Source organism: Miniopterus natalensis, chromosome 8 (genome assembly GCF_054644295.1).
Source record: "Miniopterus natalensis isolate mMinNat1 chromosome 8, mMinNat1.hap1, whole genome shotgun sequence".
In the NCBI taxonomy this organism is placed as follows: domain Eukaryota; kingdom Metazoa; phylum Chordata; class Mammalia; order Chiroptera; family Miniopteridae; genus Miniopterus; species Miniopterus natalensis.
This window is the reverse complement of record NC_142088.1, coordinates 14,377,700-14,394,832: the sequence shown is the minus strand read 5'-3', so window position 1 is coordinate 14,394,832 and position 17,133 is coordinate 14,377,700. Positions and strand designations below refer to the sequence as shown.

Sequence of the window (17,133 nt, the reverse complement as noted above, 5' to 3'; positions counted from 1 at the left end):
ACTAGCTTGTTTCACAACATAGGTATGATCTAGAAGAAAAAAAGAGCCAACAGGATTTTTTAAACCTCCATCAAAATCCGTTAAGTTTCCATGCTCTTTAAAAAACAAGGCTAAATATATATGACACAACATAATAAAATATACATAAAACATCAATGTAGACTTTAACAAAAAATATAAAGGGAGTACATCCATTGAGCCATCACTTGGGTTGAGAAACCAAAATCACCAGCACCACAGAATAACCTCTCCTGGACCCTCTATGTCATTCCAAAGCATAATTCTCTCGCCCCTAAACAATATGGTTGTGTTTTGCCTATTGTCAAAGTTTATAGTGAATGTGATTATATTTATGCATTCCTTTTTGTCTTTTCTTTTGCTTATTAATAATGTTCAGGAGGCTTAGTCTATGTATTATATAGCACTGAGTTTTTTCATTTCCATTGCTAAAAGTTCTATTGAATAAATATATAACAATTTATGTATGTATTCTAGCGTATATGGGCACTTGGGGTTGTGTTTTGGGCTAATATGGGAAACACCAGTATGTCCACATTAGTATATGCATCCTGGTACTTGTGTGTACACGTTTCCCTAGGGTAACTACACAGGACTGAAATCACTGTGCTATGGGGTATGTATTACTATGCCAAATTGCTTTTCAAATTGATTATACCCATCTTTTGTTTTTACCTCATGAAAACGCTTGAACGTTTCAAGTTCACATTCTCATTTATATGACATCCCAGGAGAAAGTTCATAATTTACCTTGGCGAGAGTTCTATTGGCAGGAACTGCTGTTACATCAAAACGAAGGTCGTTAGTCAAAGGCAGCCCAAAACTCCAACCTCCATATCTATATAGAGTAATAAAATTTATATTTGTTTTAATGGAGAAAATAGTCACACAGATCTAAAATGTTTAAGAGCTCAATCTTTTCTTTCCATTAGGAACACATTTTCGGTATGAAATAAATACTGCCTGACAAATATTTTACATTTTTATTGATTTATTTTATCATATTTTAGTCTAAAATGTACACTATAACTAGAAGTGAAAAGTCCTTCTAAACAATAGCAAATGTGGAGAAAGTGTTCTGAAAATCAATGACATATAACCTGACCAGTTCTTCCATCTTAACTGGATCTGCACCATCTCAGAAATCTTAAGACTAGAGCTTAAATATCCCTTCTTAGGTAATTTAATACTAAAGTGATATAAAATCAGTTTTTAACTTTTTTCAAATGACTCTATTTCTTCTATTTTCCAAACGTTTTCCCTTACCTTGTCCCCTGCTACTATACATTTTCCCTTCCTGGATATTTGAAGGTGAGTTGTGTCTATATAACCACCCATCAGTTCATGGTCTCTTAATACTAATAAGTGAATTTTAAAAATCCAAGTAGCAATTTAAAGACTAGATTAGTTTAAATGTCCCACTAGGGGTTGGGTTAAATAAATAATGGTACAGTCACACTGGTATAATATTCTTGTGACTGTCATCCTAAATGCAATGTCACAGCACTATAGTGTTCACATGCAAAGTACACTATAGCATACTGTTCACTTTTTTAAAAAACAGGTTTTAGAACAGTTTTTTAATAATCAACCAACCCCACTTTGTTGACAATATTTAAATGTATCTCTGACTAGAAAATTTCTAGCAGGATATACAATCAATTGTGGTTGTATCTAAGGAGAGAGAGACTATTTTTTCTTTTTATCTGTAGTTTGTAATTATTTTACAGCTAACGTTAGTTTTTTGTGTACACTGAGACATAAAAGTGGAAGGAGATGTAAAAAAAGAGAAAATAGTAGCTATTGCAAGAGTACCAACTCCCACCTCCCCAGCTTTATTGAGGTATATTGACATAAAAATTGTATATATTTAACATATACAACTTGAGGTTTTGATATGTGTAAACACTGTGAAATAATCACCACAATCAAGCTAATGAACATATCCATCACCTCATATAGTTACCATTTCTTTTTGTTCATTGTGTGCATATGTGCTGAGAACTCTTAAGATCTATCCTCTTAGCAAATTTCAAATGTACAATACAATATTGTTAACTTCGTCACATTGCTGTTGATTAGATCTCCAGAATCTATTCGTCTTATGTAACCGACACTGTTATACCCTTGACCAGCATCTCCCCATCTCCCCCTCCGCCCCAACTCCGGCAACCACCATTCTACTCTCTACTTCTGTGAGTCTGACTATTTTAGATTCCACATATAAGTGAAATCATGCAGTATTTGTCATTCAGTGTTTGGATTATTTCACTTAGTAGTGTCCTCCAGGTCACCCATGTTTTTGCAAACGCAAGCCTACCAATCTTACATCCCTGGCAAATGTTTAAGTGTCTTAGGTATTTGTCCAGGGCCTTGTTACACATGTGTTCATTTTATGCACATGTGGAGATACTCTTGTTGGAACAAAGGCCATTTGTCATGGAAAGCAATGCCTTAAAATTCTCCCAGTTGGCATAATACAGTCAGTAACTTCTCTTTTGCTTCAAGAAAAAAAAAGTGCCTGAATTTTACAACACATTTTTGAGGCCGAAAAAAATCAATGCTTTTTAACTTGCTCAAATGAATCTTAATTTACTCATTACTTAAATTTTCATACATAAAGCTGTTTAGATAAAACAGATAATTTAACCATGTAAATAATCAATAGAATTTGCATCTATTGTCTCAAGTTTGGAAAGCAGGTACCACTGAAATGAGGAAGCAAAATATGCTCTGTTAAATGCTATAAATGGAGTATTCTTACCTTTTTTGCATAAATTCATTAGCAGTTGATATGAGATAATTTTCCAAGCGGTGCCCAGTGAGGTCATAAATTACTTGGGAAGAATACGTTCTTCTGTGAGGTGGCGAATAGTTAAATTTAGGACATTCCTGAAAAATAAAGTTAAAAATTAAGTTCTTTCTAGCCAACACAGTGCAAGTCAAACAGACAACATGAAGGACCAGCAGCCTTGTCACTTGTCTGTTACTGCGGCTGGTGGAGGTGACGTCTGCTCTCTGGCCTTAAAGAGCTTTGAGAGGAAGGCATCTTGCCCGGGCCAAGAAATAAAAACAAGCAGCTATTATATGCAGAGGGCTTATGCTTGTGTTCAGGGCTCACTTGAAGTAAAAGAAAAAAGAACACAACTAATGTGCAATTTTTCCTTCACTGTACTGACAGGCTTGATATGTTTGGAAAATAACACTAAACACTAAGATGACTCAAAATTCCCTCAGTAATTCACAGGGAAGAAAAAAATGTTTGCCCCAAATTGAAAAGATAACATTAGCAGGCCGAGGTGCTCAGGATGTAACAGCAGTGGAGTCTGACTCCTGCCCCTCCGGGTGGCCGGCTGGTTGGGGCATCGCCCCAGGCACCTGAAGTCTCGGGGCTCCCTTTCCGCTCGGGGCACATGCCTAGGCCGTGGGCATGAGCCCCGCTCAGGCGCAAGGGGAGGCAACCGCTCGGCGTTTCTCTCTCACATCACTGTTTTTCTCTCTCCCTCCCTCCCCTTCTTGCTCTCTCAAATCAATAAAAAAGCAGTGAGGATTCAAAAAGAAAAGTTTGAGTTATATTAGTTTTAAGGTACCAAATCTAGGTGTCAGAGCTCAATTTTACATATATCTAAACCTAAATCTAATTTAATTTTCTATAAATCTAAATCTAATATTTACATATATAAATATGAATTATTCCCAAAAAACCCAAATATATATATATATATATATTGCAAAAATAATACAGAATCCCTGTAGACCCCTCACCAGGTCTGCTCATTGTTAGCATCTTACGGTACAATCACACATTTGTTTAAGTGCTTTGGTACATTACTATTAACCAATCTCAGAGCTTAGTTTTAATCACTTACTTTTATGCTTGCAGCTTTCTGCACTTCCTGACCATTTACTTTGCTCTGAAGCTTCCCATGTTTCACTGCCATGAAGTGTAGTTTGGGAAACCCAGCACTTTTCCAGTTTTTCCTTCCATCCCTTCATACAACGTCCAACACCTTGAGGTTCCTACCACACATGTGTACCAAGAGCACAGGGTTGAAGGTTGCTCTAAAAAATGACTGCTGAATTTCACCTTATATCAAGTTGTGTCAACCTGAGGATCACATTCTAGAATGCCACTGGTTTCATAAATCAAAAGATACCCTTCCATACCCTTATAACTTTTTAGCTTTAATTTTATTGAATTCTATTATAAATGCAGAAAAGCACACATATTAAAAAGTATACTGCTTGATGAATTGATAAACTGAATCCGTGTAACCAGTAACCGGATCAGGGAACAGAACAATGCTAGGGCCCTGGAAGCCCCCTCACCATGCTCCCTCCCAATCACTACCACCCTCAAAGTAACTGGCACAGGATAGTTTTGCATGTTTTTGTATTTTACATGAATGGAATCATATTACATGTACTCTCTTGTATTTGGCTTTTTTCACTCATCCTTTGTTTGTGAGAATCTTCCAGCATGATGTCTTGTGGCAGATCAATCATTCCCATTTTATTGTTTAGAGAATTCCATTTTATCCAAAATATTACATTCAATTTATCCACTCTACTGTCAGTGGGAATTTGGGTGGCTAGTACAAATAGTATTGCTATAAATGTTCTATAAATATGTCTCTTGGAGAACCTATTCACATTTCTGGTGGGAATTACTGATTCCATACTGTATGTATATCTTCAGCATTAGTAGATACTGCCAAACACTTTTAAAAACTGTTTTGCACAAATTTAGATTCTCATCAACAGAGTATTAGGTTGAAAAATTTAAAATCTCCTGGTGTTGTTTTTTTTCTTTTGTTTAAAAAATGTATCCAGGTTCCAATCTTCACTACTGTTAGCTGATTTTTACTGTGAGCTAAACAAAATACATAAAGAATTTCAGAAATTAGGTAGATTAAAAGAGGGATTAGAAAAACTCTTTGAGTACCGGGTAAGACTAGCATGCAAGGATTCCAAAAGATGCCAGTTGAATCCCATCTTTTATTGTTGGTAACTGTCTTGCATGAAAACACAAAAACAGGTTGCATTTACTGAAAACATTTTCATTCTAACCTTTCAGGGTACAGTCATATGACACTTTGAAGAAAATGTTGCTCGATTCTTCCCCTAGGGAAGCAAGCTGACAACACAGTGACTCTCAGAGACGAATAGTGATCTCTTTTCTTCAAATATCTTTAATTTCCCCAGTGAATTTAGTTTTCTTAAAAGTTTATTGAATGATAGGCCTAAGGTGTATATCCATAGCATACACACAGGGTAAGTGGTAATTGGACAATCTTTTCTGTTTCTTTCAGAACATGGATTTTCTGGCATTCTGGAGGTGTTGTTAGAGACATAAGGAGCTCTGCTCTGGATTTCCACATTACTGACTTCCCAGCTGGCCACCGCGGTGGCACTCTCACTGTGTTTTCAAATATGACAGTTACGGTGCCATTTTGTCGTATGAAATATAGAGCTTTCTGGTTAGAACTGAACTGAAACCAAAAATTCATCTTCAGTTAATTTCCATGAAGACTGTCATAGAATTACCTACCCTTGGAAATGTGTCCTGAGATGGATTTACAACAGTGACCTGAAGTTCAAGGACAATATTTTTGAGCTGCCCAGGTCCACATTGTTGAGCTACCAGCATCCATAAAATGAAATTATACTGACTCTTTGGTAACCTAGATAGATCTTTCAAGTTTTGATATTTATTCCTTTCTTTTTCCTACTTCACTGAAACTGACTTCCATCTTACCTGGACATTTTCTGAGCAAGAACAAACACCAAAGTTAGTGATACGTTCTCCACTGGTGTTCCATTTTCCCAGACTGTTGCTTTCTAAACACCTCCTGCAAGTAAAAATGATATTGAGGTGAGGTATGCAGGCATTCTCATGTTTATGCACGAGCATAGGAGAGAGTATTTGTCATTAAATTCAGGTCCTGTACAACTTGCTGATTTTTTATTACTTAAATGCACATTGCACTACCATTTTCAAGTAATCTGACATTTTGGGGGGAGTCGAGGGAGAGCACTTAGTGATTAAACAGTGTGAAAACCAAAGCTCATTGAATTGTCTTAGTAGGGCAAGGAGGGGCTTTCTGACCTGTCTTCTCTTTGTCTTTTCATTCTGTCCTCTGAGAGGAAAGGGATACTTTAGCAAAACGATGCATTAACGTCAGGTCTAGATCGCTGTGCCCTCCTTGGAAGTTTGAACAGGAACACTGCACAGTGCAAAAGCATGGGCACTGGAGTCAAGATGGGTATCAGCGTTAGCTACACAACTTCCTACCTAAATTTCTTTATATAAGAATCTTGGTCCCTACGAGCCTCAGCTTCTCATTTTAAGAATGGGATTAATAAGTCACAGGATTGTTCAATGGAAATATGTACACAAAAGATGTTTATTATTACAGCATAGCCAGGGAGTGAACTAGAGATGGATAGTATCGCTTAACCGCATTTCTACCAGTGGACTGCCCTCCTCCAGCCAAATAGCCCGCATCCCCTCACTCACACACCCTCACGCACACGCACACGCATGCACACGCACAAAGTGGAATGCTGAAACAAAGAAAAAGAGCAAGAGCCACTTACATATCACTGGCGTTCAAACACATGTTGTCGATGCCAGGGAAGGTCCACATTGCTGAGACCAGCCCTGCTGTGCTTGGGTTCGAATTCCTGTAACATTAAGGGACAGAAACATTCATGAGTCCTTCCCTAGCTCCCATGTTAGCCTCACGCTCATGAGTAATCTGAGGAAATGAAATAGGCCCTCTATGGACTGCTATCCTAAAAATCTAAGAAAGACTTAGTCACAGAGAAAAAAAAAGTGTCACACAAAAGGATAGACACACATCTCTCTGCGGCTGCCTCGCTAGTCTCTGATTGTCATGTGCGTTTCCTGATCACATACTGTATATGTAACACTATATTATACAGAATCCTGCACTATTTTTCAATTTGTGAGCCCCATAAAGAGTCATTTGCTATATATTACAATAGATTGGGAAGCCACGCCTAACCTGACTCTCTTGATTAAAGTCTAGTCATTAAAAATAAAGATCCACCGTAACTTTATTTTTAGGCTAACACAAAACTCTTAAAACTTATTTATTGGCACTAGGAGTGTCACAACCAATCAAGCTGTCTGGTCCTTTGTCAGAGTTAGGGTCTGTGGCTCCTAAGTTCTCATTTTTCAGTATTTCATTGCATTCGCTCAGGCCCAGCTGTGCCTCTGGAGGCCACGGGGAGATAGGTTTTTGGGTAAAGGAAGGAAACTTACGCGTAGAACGCCGTCTGCTCGGAGGTTCCGTAAAGAGAGGGGGAGATCTGGATCTCCGGGTAGCTGTTGCTGGAGTTTTTCAGCGTGCCAAGGCCCATGGCAGTGGTTACGAAGACGATGGGGAGGACAACCTGCGCGATGAAACCCTTCCAGTTCCTGCGGGTGTGGTGGAACCTCTTGATGAGGATGGCCATGATCTTCTTCAGCAGCAGGCTGAAGCCATGCAACCTCTCTCCTCTGGTCAGGATTTTGTCTGATTAACAAAAAGAGGCTTCATATGGTTCTGGGAAGTCCTGGGAAGTTGAGTAATTAAGCTACTTCAAAAACTATGGATCAATGATACAATGTGATTGGGGGGGAAATCTTGTATTGTAAAGATTTGGATTTTAGATTCAGCTCTTTGACAGCTTTGGGCCTGAGCCTCCATCTCACAAAGCGTCATGTAAAAGTGCTTTGAAAATTATAAATCACTAGACACAAAATATTACTAGTCATGTGCATAATAGTTTTACATGTCAAAGAGGTATCTATAATTTCATAAATGAACGTTGTTCCCAGTGTCCAGCCTGAATGAAGGCTCAGTATGTATTACTTATCACTGATACTGAAGGGATAGCTTCTACCAAGAGATTGAATCCAAGTAGGATAAACAGAAACCAGAATATCAACCTAGTCTAAGAATTCATTCCTACTCTGGGAAACTTAGTAATTATGTCTCACTGTCTCTCATTCTTAATGTGAGGTCCAATGAATTCACCTTAAATGTGGGGAAAGGAAAATGCTCTCCTCCAAAGTGTAATTCTAGTTCAAACACTTACTCATTACATTCTCTTTACAAATTTGGACTAATTATACGGCATTTCAAAATTCCATTTTTACCACTAGTCACAAAAAAAGAACTTATTAGGCAAAATGTCTATTCTCCTCCCCTCTGAAATGCTTTTCAGGTGCTGAGAAAAATTCCATGGCTTCTTAGAGTAAGAGCAGCTGTGGAGGCCATAACCTGTTTCCTCCTTACTGCTCTTAACAACTGACAAACTCAGCAGCGCCCCCTAAAAAAATAGGTTCAAATACAACATTCTCTCCTAAGGCCTGCTGCCAAGCAAGCATGTGATAAGATGACAATGTTAGTCAACTCTGGATATTTTTAATTCTTCATCACAAATTATGCAGCACCAAAAAAAAATCACGATCTTCATTTAGCTGATAAGGGAAAATACAAAGCTGCTTAATTTAAAATGAACGCCAGTTAAACAGAGTGAACAGGTTTAAATGAAAACTCGTATCTCTGCAAAGGGGAATTGTAGAAGGAGCTGAATATTTTAAGTTAATTAGTATGCTTTTCTGTTTCTTGAGAAATTACATGTGGACGACTTACAGGTGTATCAAACGGAGCTTCCTCAAAGATAAGGTCAATGACGGGTACATTTTGACTAAAGAAGAGTTTCAAATTATGAGAAGAATGCAGAGGAAACACATAACATTTCCTTCCTGAAGCAGATGACCACTTTCAAAGTCCTCAGTTCCATGGACCTGACAGTTACATTCCCCAAAACATGATAAATGGGGAGTATGACAGATGAGACTCCCAAGCTCCAGAACTGTACAAACATTAGAGACTGCCTTTTCTGAGGTTTAGAGCCAGGCAAATGTTTAATTAAAAGTTCTGTTCCTAGAGATTTTTTTATCAATTTAAGCAAGCTGCTGAAATGACTACTCCATAATTTATATATCATTTTACTATGTCCTTCCTTAAATAAACAGTGTTTCCAAAGGAATAAATTAACTATCAGAAAGAGAATAATAGAATTAAAGGTATTTTCAAAAGAGCTCAATTCCTCAAAGTAATGTCAAGAAACACAGCTTTTCAAACGTATACTGTGAAAAAACTGGGAGGAGGGACCTATTATTTTAGTCATAGCCATTAGGTCCAACTTCATCAATTCAAAGACCCTCCCCCAAAAGCATTTTCTCAGCACCTGAATTGTCCAGAGAGGTGGGGAGGTTAGATGAATTTCCCAATGAGGTTTTATAAAATGATGACTATATTTTCAACTTTTTTTTTTAATGACTATTATCTCCATTTAAACATGTTTAATAAGTGAGTGGACTACCTTAAAAGGCAACTTTGTCCATGTGAAATAGCACCAGTTCCAAGAAGGATTTTAACTTGAACACAAATCTGAGGTCATAGGAAGTTACATCTTGAAAATGACCACTGGTGGATGGAGGAATACACATCCCTGCCCTAACAAGGATGTTCTTTTACATTCTTCCAAATATTTTTGAAAGAGAGAGTTTGATTTGATTAAATATTTTTTATATTAAATAGAGAAAGCTAACATCTCTTTAATCTTTTTGAATTTAGAAAGAAAATTTAAAGTTGTTTTTAAAATTCAAAATCTGTCATGTGATTTTCTCATTTACGTCATTTACTGAAATTAAGCAAAATGTGTGATTAAATTTATACCATCTCTGTCTGTGAAATTGCTGCTGCTCACAGATAAATCATCAGGAGTTGAGATGCCATTGGTACTGGAATTTCCAACTTTCTTTTGTGTTAAGTGCTCGAGAGTCATATCAGTATTTTTGTGTGACTCTTTAGTCAAGTTCAGAAAGACCTAAAAGGAAAAGACAGGGTACTTCATTAACATAAAACATGCATATCTTTTCTAGTTTCTAGGTTCATTTTGACTTTGAATTTTTATCACATCAATTGGGACATGTAAGTATGACTTTACGTGAACATATTTATATGTAAAAGAGGTATTTTCTAATTGGAGCAACACTTTTTTCTTCTCAGAAGTCAGTCTTACATAAGAATGATATTAAGATAATTTTATGACATGCTCATTTAAAAATATTTCTTTTCTTTTTTAAAAAACTGCACATATTTATCTTAAGAGAACAGTAAGTTATATCAGCTTTAAGAAATGTCCAGGTGTACCTCCTCCACGGTGGTGTCTGAAATGCCATAGCACCCGATGTTGAGGTCACCCATGTGATTATCCAGCGCTCTTAGGAGTGACAGATAGGCCCCTGAGACTTTGGTGCTAAATGGAGGAAGCACATAAACAAGCTCTCCCCCAATGTCCTCCTTCAGGTAGGCTTCAGGGAGGTGTGACCGGATCATTGCTGTCACAGCCATCGTGTCACATATTGCACTTGCATTTAGATTTGGACTCTAGGGACAAAAACAGCAGTTAAACACTTCCTTGTCTTTACACTGTAGTGTCCAAGGGCCCTAATCAGAGGGTGGTAAGTTCTTTTCTGCCACCCAAACCTGAGTAGATCTCACATCACTCTTTCAGTGGCTCCCTGTCCCGCTAGGGATCCCTATCACTGTATGCAAATAACTAGTCTACTGGTTCCATTCTCTCACCTCACCCTGTCCCTTCTCCAGCCTCTGTGTCACTTGAAACCACAGTCTCTTTTCTGTGTTAGAGTGCTGCAGGCTCAGCTGCAGGCCCTCCTCAGGGCCTTTACAATTGTTTCTTTGCCCCCAGATAGTGACATGGCTCACTGTCTCCCCGGCTCCAACTCCTGGTTCAAATATCACCTTCGCAGAGACCCCTTCTCTTACCACCCTACTTAAAATGGCACCATTCAGCACTCCCTATTTCCCTTCCTCTGCTTTATTTCTATCTATATCATTTATCACCTGCTAATAAACTAAATAATAGACGTATTAATTGTGTCATCTGAATTCCCCACATCCATTAGAATATAAACTCCATGAGGGCAGAGATCTTAATATCATCAGCTCACTGCAATATCCCCAATGCTAAGGATCCCTATCATATGCAACGATTGGTATCCCCTATCCCCAGTGTCCTAGGCACATGATAAAGCACAAGGCACACTTCATACAAAAATTTTTAAATGCATTAACAAATATAACAATCAACTACTTTTATATTATGGAAGTCACATCAGGATGATTAGATAAAAAAAATTATAGTGGTCCAAACCTGACTGATAGCATATACATCTTGCACAATTTGATAAATCACATGCTGTTTTAGGCAGTATGGGAACCCTTAGCATCTTTAGTCTTCAAGGATGTAAAAGAAAAGCACCATTAGTCTGCCCGAGTTGGCCTCCACATTGCCACTTGGGCGTACTGATCAGAAAGCGAATCTACGCTGCCCATTCCCTTCATTTGCTTTGGAGAGAGCAGAAGATCCACCTGTTAGCCACACAGGGTGAAATGCTGGGAAAACAAAAGGCTGATCCTTCACCAGTAACCTGAGGAAACACATCATTTTGTGCCTAGCACAGTGGCTCCCACTGCATAATCCCAGGCCAGCATCACCTGGGGCCTAGTTAGAAATGTAGTAAATTCTGGAGCTTCATCCCAGACCTGCAGAATCTGAGACTCGGGGTGGGGCTAGAAGCCTGGGTTTACTTAGACCTCCAGGTGTCCTGATGCTTGCTCAAGTTTGAAAACACATGAATCTAACAGATTAAGAGTGAATTTTAGCAATAAGTGAAGTTGGAGAGATTCTGCCTCCATTTCATACAAAATTAACATAAAACCCCATAATAAGGTATGCTTTCTCTCCCACAAACCTTTTTCTTGGTGAGCGTGAGGTGGTACCCATCCCCAAATGCCTCCTTGAGGTAAAACGGTGACCCGCAGCAGCGGAGCCCCCCCTGCTCCAGGAAGGCGATGCGGTCGCTCAGCACCTCAGCCTCGTCCAGGTGGTGCGTGGACAGGATGATTGTTCTGGCTTGAAAATACAGAGCAGAACGACCAGGAATAAACCATGAAAACACAGCGCCCAAGATACACAGTGTGAGCGCAAGTAAGTCTTGTGATTGATGAGAAGACCCACATTTTATGAGCTGACAGAAAAACTAACCAGAAGGAGCTCCAAAAGGATCGAAGAGAAGTTCAGAAGGAGTGTTCCTAAATATTCAGGGGTCTCTCTCTCTTTTCCCCTCCCCCCTTCCTTTCATCACTATGAAGAGGCAGTAATTTTAAAGGCCCTGAATAGTCCTCTCTGACTAATCCTCTCCACTCTGACTGCTCTCTACTTCCCATTCCGTTAGCACTTATTTAGTCTGTTTTCGGTTTATTTTCATTTGTGTGTATTTGGACTCTCTAATTAGATTCTAAGCTCCTCTAGGCAGAATGCGGAACTTCTATTGGATTTGCATGCGTTTTCCAGAAGGCCCATTAAGTGCTCAACTCACAGTGGGCACTACGTTGATATGAACTCACTGACCCAGAAATTTAGCTGGGAGAAGAGAAGACTCGGGAAAAGGAAGAGCCCATGGGAGGCCTTTAATGATGATCATAAACAGAAAAGACTTCAGTTTGCTTTTGTGAACCCCAGAGAGAAAACTTATAACTGTTGGGTAGAGAAGTTATAAGAAGCCACTCATACCAGTTTTGTTCTTGGATATAACATCCCATATGCTTCGGCGAGAACATGGGTCAACTCCAGTGGATGGTTCATCCAAAATGACCACCCTTGATCCGCCAATGAGAGCTATGGATATGGATAACTTCCTCTTCATGCCTCCGGACAATGTTCCAACTCTCTTATGACGATGGCTATACAGCCCAGTATCTTTTAAAGTCCTTCAAAAATAACATATGGTGGTTATTTTTTACAGATAGAACATTTGAATATTGGAAAAATAGAATAAGTACCCTAGATGATAGATATTCCCTAAGCAACCATTATGTGCTCAGCAAGGAGCAATAAACTATTGAAAATTCATGACATAATTTTCTATTATTTATCATCTAGCTGGAATGCTCAAGAAACAACACAAGGGAATATATGACTCATTATTTTACTCATTCATATGACAAATATTTATAGAGTGTTTGACCTTTTAGTGCCAGGCTGTGTTTTAGATACTGGGAAAAAGAGGTAAGCAGATAATGCTCCTACCCATAAAGAGAATTTCTCGTATGTGTGAGTACCAGGAAGGATGCAGAGAAAATTCAGTTGACAAACATGTTCCCAAGTAAGTTTATAATATGCCAGGTGGTGATAAGTGCAATAAAAACTAAATAAAGCAGGGTGCATGCGATAAACAGTGCCTGGGCATGCTGTTTTAGGCACTTACGTTATATATGAAAATCCCCTCAGAAGGTGACATTTCATCAGAAACCAGGAGACCGGAGGAGGGAATCAAATAGCTATTTGGGAAAAGCTCCTCTAAGTAGAGGAAACAGCAAGTATGCAACTGGCCAGTGTGCCTAGAGCAGAGTGAATGTGGGGAGAATAGAAAGACATGAATAGGTCGTGAGCTTGGGGGCAGGTCAGGTAGGGCCTCATAGGCTTGGAGAAGACACTACTGAGTTTCACACTGCGTGTGGGGAGACACCATTAGAGGGTTTGATCTCAGGAAGGGCACGCTCTGACCTGCAGCTTACAAAGGTCACCCTGGCTGCTCTTTGAAGAAGAGACTATGTAAGGGAGAGTAGAGGCTGGGAGTCCGGTTAGGAGGCTTGGGCCAGTCTAGTAGCCATGGAGATCAGGAACAGAGGATTTGGGGCAACACGGGAGCCAGGCTCAAAGAGATTTAAACAATTCCGTGTATGACGCTTAATGTCATATACAAGAATTGTAAAAACACTAAAAATCAATTGGTTTATAAGAAAATGTTTCCTATTGGTATTGTTACCACAGCCTGACTTCTCTTTTTTTCTTTTTTTAAAAATATGTCTTTATTGGTTTCAGGGAGAGGAAGGGAGAGAGAGAGAGAGAGAGAGAGAAACACCAATGATGAGAGAGTCACCGATCGGCTGCCTCCTGCATGCTGCCCATTGGGGACGGAGCCCGCAGCCCCGCAGGGGCCCTGCCTGGGAATCAACCCGCTGTCCCCTGGACCCTAGGTCGGTGCTCAGCCGCCGAGCCACCCGGCCGGCAGCCCGACCGCCCTTTGAGGGGAGCCACGCCACCCGGCCTCGCTCCTGCCCTGACTGACCGTTTCACTTCCTCGTGCAGCTGCTTTTTAGTCCAGTGGGGAACCTTGATGGAGCCGTACAAGAGGAGGTGCTCCTTGGTGGTGAGGTAACTGAACAGCACGTCGTGCTGCATGCACACGCCCATGCTCTTCCGCACGCCGTGCAGGTCCCGCTTGATATCCTTTCCGTAAACAAAGATGGTACCTGCTGAGGTCCCAAACAGCCCAGTCAGCATGGAGCTAGAAACAAAGCAAAGATAAAGGAGGTGTAAGCCAAGTACTGAAGTTAGATTTTAGAAATACATACATCTCAGTTGTTAGCCAAAAAAAAAGAAAGGAAAGAATATTAAGAGCCTATTTCCTTAGGTAAGGTCAAACTATGAAAAAAAATGGTATTAAATTACTTTTAAACTTTCAATAATTGAGAGTGCTACATAAACACTACATAATGCTGATGATGACAGTGTTGGGGGGGTGGTAATAATGACAGAAACAGTTGGACTTTTTAATTGCCTCTCTCCCTCAGCAAACTAGAGCACTTCCTCGTCATCAGATAGGACCTAGAGGTCGTTAGTCTCAGATTTAGATCTCTAGCCCAGATCTCATCGCTCGGTTCCAGGCTTGCCTTATACATCCAACAGGCAGTGCTGCTTCTCCAGGAGATACCTTCCAGGGTCCTCTAACTCAACTTGTCTAACACCGAACTAAGGGTCTTGGACCCCTGCCCTCATCCATGGTGCGTCTTTCACCACGTAGTGGCTGCGTACCGCAGGTGCACAGGCCTCGGCCCAGGGTCTTTGCCCCCTCCTCCTATCTTAGCCTCATAACTCCACCCACATCTTTCCATTTCTCCAGCCGCCACCACAGTGCAAGCCACCATCACTGTTTGCTTTCTGCTGCTGTAGGCTTCTAACTCCACTACTTGCATGCTCTTTGGTCATCTCCAGTCCCTTTCTCCACTCTGGGACTAGGATATTCTCACCTAGATAACTCCTTGTCATCTTTTAGATGGTTAGTAAACAGGGCAATTATTTAATATGCGTGTTCTTCACTAAAATGTAAGCTCTACAAGGTCAGGGAAAGGATCTGTTTTCTCACCACTCTGTCTCCGTACCTAACTAAAGCTAAGAACTTGAGTGACTACCATGGATTAAATGGGGGATCAATACAATAAGTAATCCTTCCCATACAAACACGTTAAAATACATATGACATATTTTGTTCTTTATATTAAAGGTTCATGTTCAGAAGAATAAGACGCTGGCTTTCTTAGCTAACATGACAGCCTCTTCAAAAGCTCTCTCTACCTCCTTTCTTCATTGGCTTCTTAGTGCCTGTTGGAAATCCTGCCTTTTAAGCATTCTGATCAAACTAGAAAGCCGGCTCTGAACTTAAACAGATCATATAACACGGCTGCATGTTCACTCATCTCATGACCTTCCTTTGTCCCCTTTTATTTACAAAATGAATTCATTTGAATATGCTTTGGCAGCCACTGAATTTACTCATGATGATACTAAATAGGATACCCAGCACTGACACTTTTTCTCAAATAAGGGCTAGAGCCCCAACAGCATCTTAGAGCTGACTCCCAGCTAAGCAATGCGGAGCAGGGGAGCAGAGTAGCAAACAAAACAAAACAAAAATAAATCACAGCAATGTCACTTTTAAAACATTTGAATCTCTTCTCCATTCAGACACAGGGAAATGCTAGTTATATAGAGTGAGAAAGAACAGCCCATGTGCCACTCCTGTCCTTTTGTGCCTTCTCTGAGAGCCGGTGATTCTCTCCTTTCCTTGTGAATCATGGCGAGGCCTCCCTGGGAAGGAGCAGCTGGGACTGAGTGTGCTTATACCAGGGCATGTAAACTCAAGCTCATACGTGAACCAGGATAGAAATTCTAGTAAGTGAAACAGACTGGGCACAGGAGATAGTATGGATTGGTAGGGACCAGAGATAAACCAGAAAGCAGATGCCTCCTTTAAGAGAAAAGTCACTAATATGCCCCAAACAATTGTCCCAGCCCAAGACTGGGGACTCAGTGTTGCTCAAATTTCCTTATATCTAAGAGATGCCAAGAATATTTGTGAGTTTTTTTATTAGAAAAATCTCCTATTTTTAAATATTGGCACCAAATTAAAAATTTTAAGAAGTGCTGGGTAGAACACCAGGTAGAACAAATAAACCTGCTTGGTGGGCCTGATCTGGCCTTTGCGCTCACAGTTTAAGGTGTCTGATTTAGATTCCATCCTTCAGTATACAAGTTGAGCCATCTTAATCCATCTGGGAGATGTAGTGGCTTTACTTTTTATGAAAGAGGTGAGAAAATCTTAAATAATATGCTTCTGTAACAATGTTAAAAGTAACCTACATGGTAGTAGTTTTCCCAGCTCCATTGGGCCCCAGCAATGAGGTAATATGCCCTTCATAAAAGTTCAGGTTGAGGTTATCAACAGCAATTTTTGAGCCATAGATCTTTGTGACTCCATGCAGGGCAACCCCAACTGTAAGATCTTTAGGTTCAGGCTCAATGTTGGAAGGAAACATGTATTCAGGACCTGGAAAGACATTAAGAGAAGAGTTAAAGCTCACCAAGAAAGAAAACACAAAGTTAGGCTCTTTCTTAATTAAAATTACAACCCCCTATATAAAAAATAATTCTGGAAACAAATGACCTATTATAGCATTTAGCCTCCTCATTTGGTTAAAGAATGAATAAAAGTATGGAGCCACATTTTCTAAGATTTATACAGTCCTTCTCTGTCAGAAAATATGGACCCGAAAACAGTATCACTATATTGAAGTCTGCTTTAGTCAACAGATCTCAAATATTCAAAAAACAAGTCTAAGGTTTGCTTCTCTGATTGGATAGATGATACCAACTTATGAAAGA

General features: G+C 39.7%; 1 protein-coding gene across 1 annotated transcript in view; it reads right to left on the bottom strand.

The window, feature by feature from the left end:
* ABCA12 (ATP binding cassette subfamily A member 12) overlaps positions 1-17,133 on the bottom strand; it is a 156,737-nt gene that overhangs the window by 24,152 nt on the left and 115,452 nt on the right. Inside the window, exons 28-38 of the mRNA XM_016196895.2 lie at positions 16,612-16,798; positions 14,261-14,479; positions 12,703-12,899; positions 11,882-12,042; positions 10,257-10,493; positions 9,780-9,930; positions 7,310-7,562; positions 6,619-6,705; positions 5,777-5,870; positions 2,783-2,910; positions 769-856 (exon numbers count right to left, since the gene is read on the bottom strand). Coding sequence (XP_016052381.2) covers positions 769-856; positions 2,783-2,910; positions 5,777-5,870; positions 6,619-6,705; positions 7,310-7,562; positions 9,780-9,930; positions 10,257-10,493; positions 11,882-12,042; positions 12,703-12,899; positions 14,261-14,479; positions 16,612-16,798 — 1,802 coding nt within the window. The remainder of the gene's footprint in view (positions 1-768; positions 857-2,782; positions 2,911-5,776; positions 5,871-6,618; positions 6,706-7,309; positions 7,563-9,779; positions 9,931-10,256; positions 10,494-11,881; positions 12,043-12,702; positions 12,900-14,260; positions 14,480-16,611; positions 16,799-17,133) is intronic.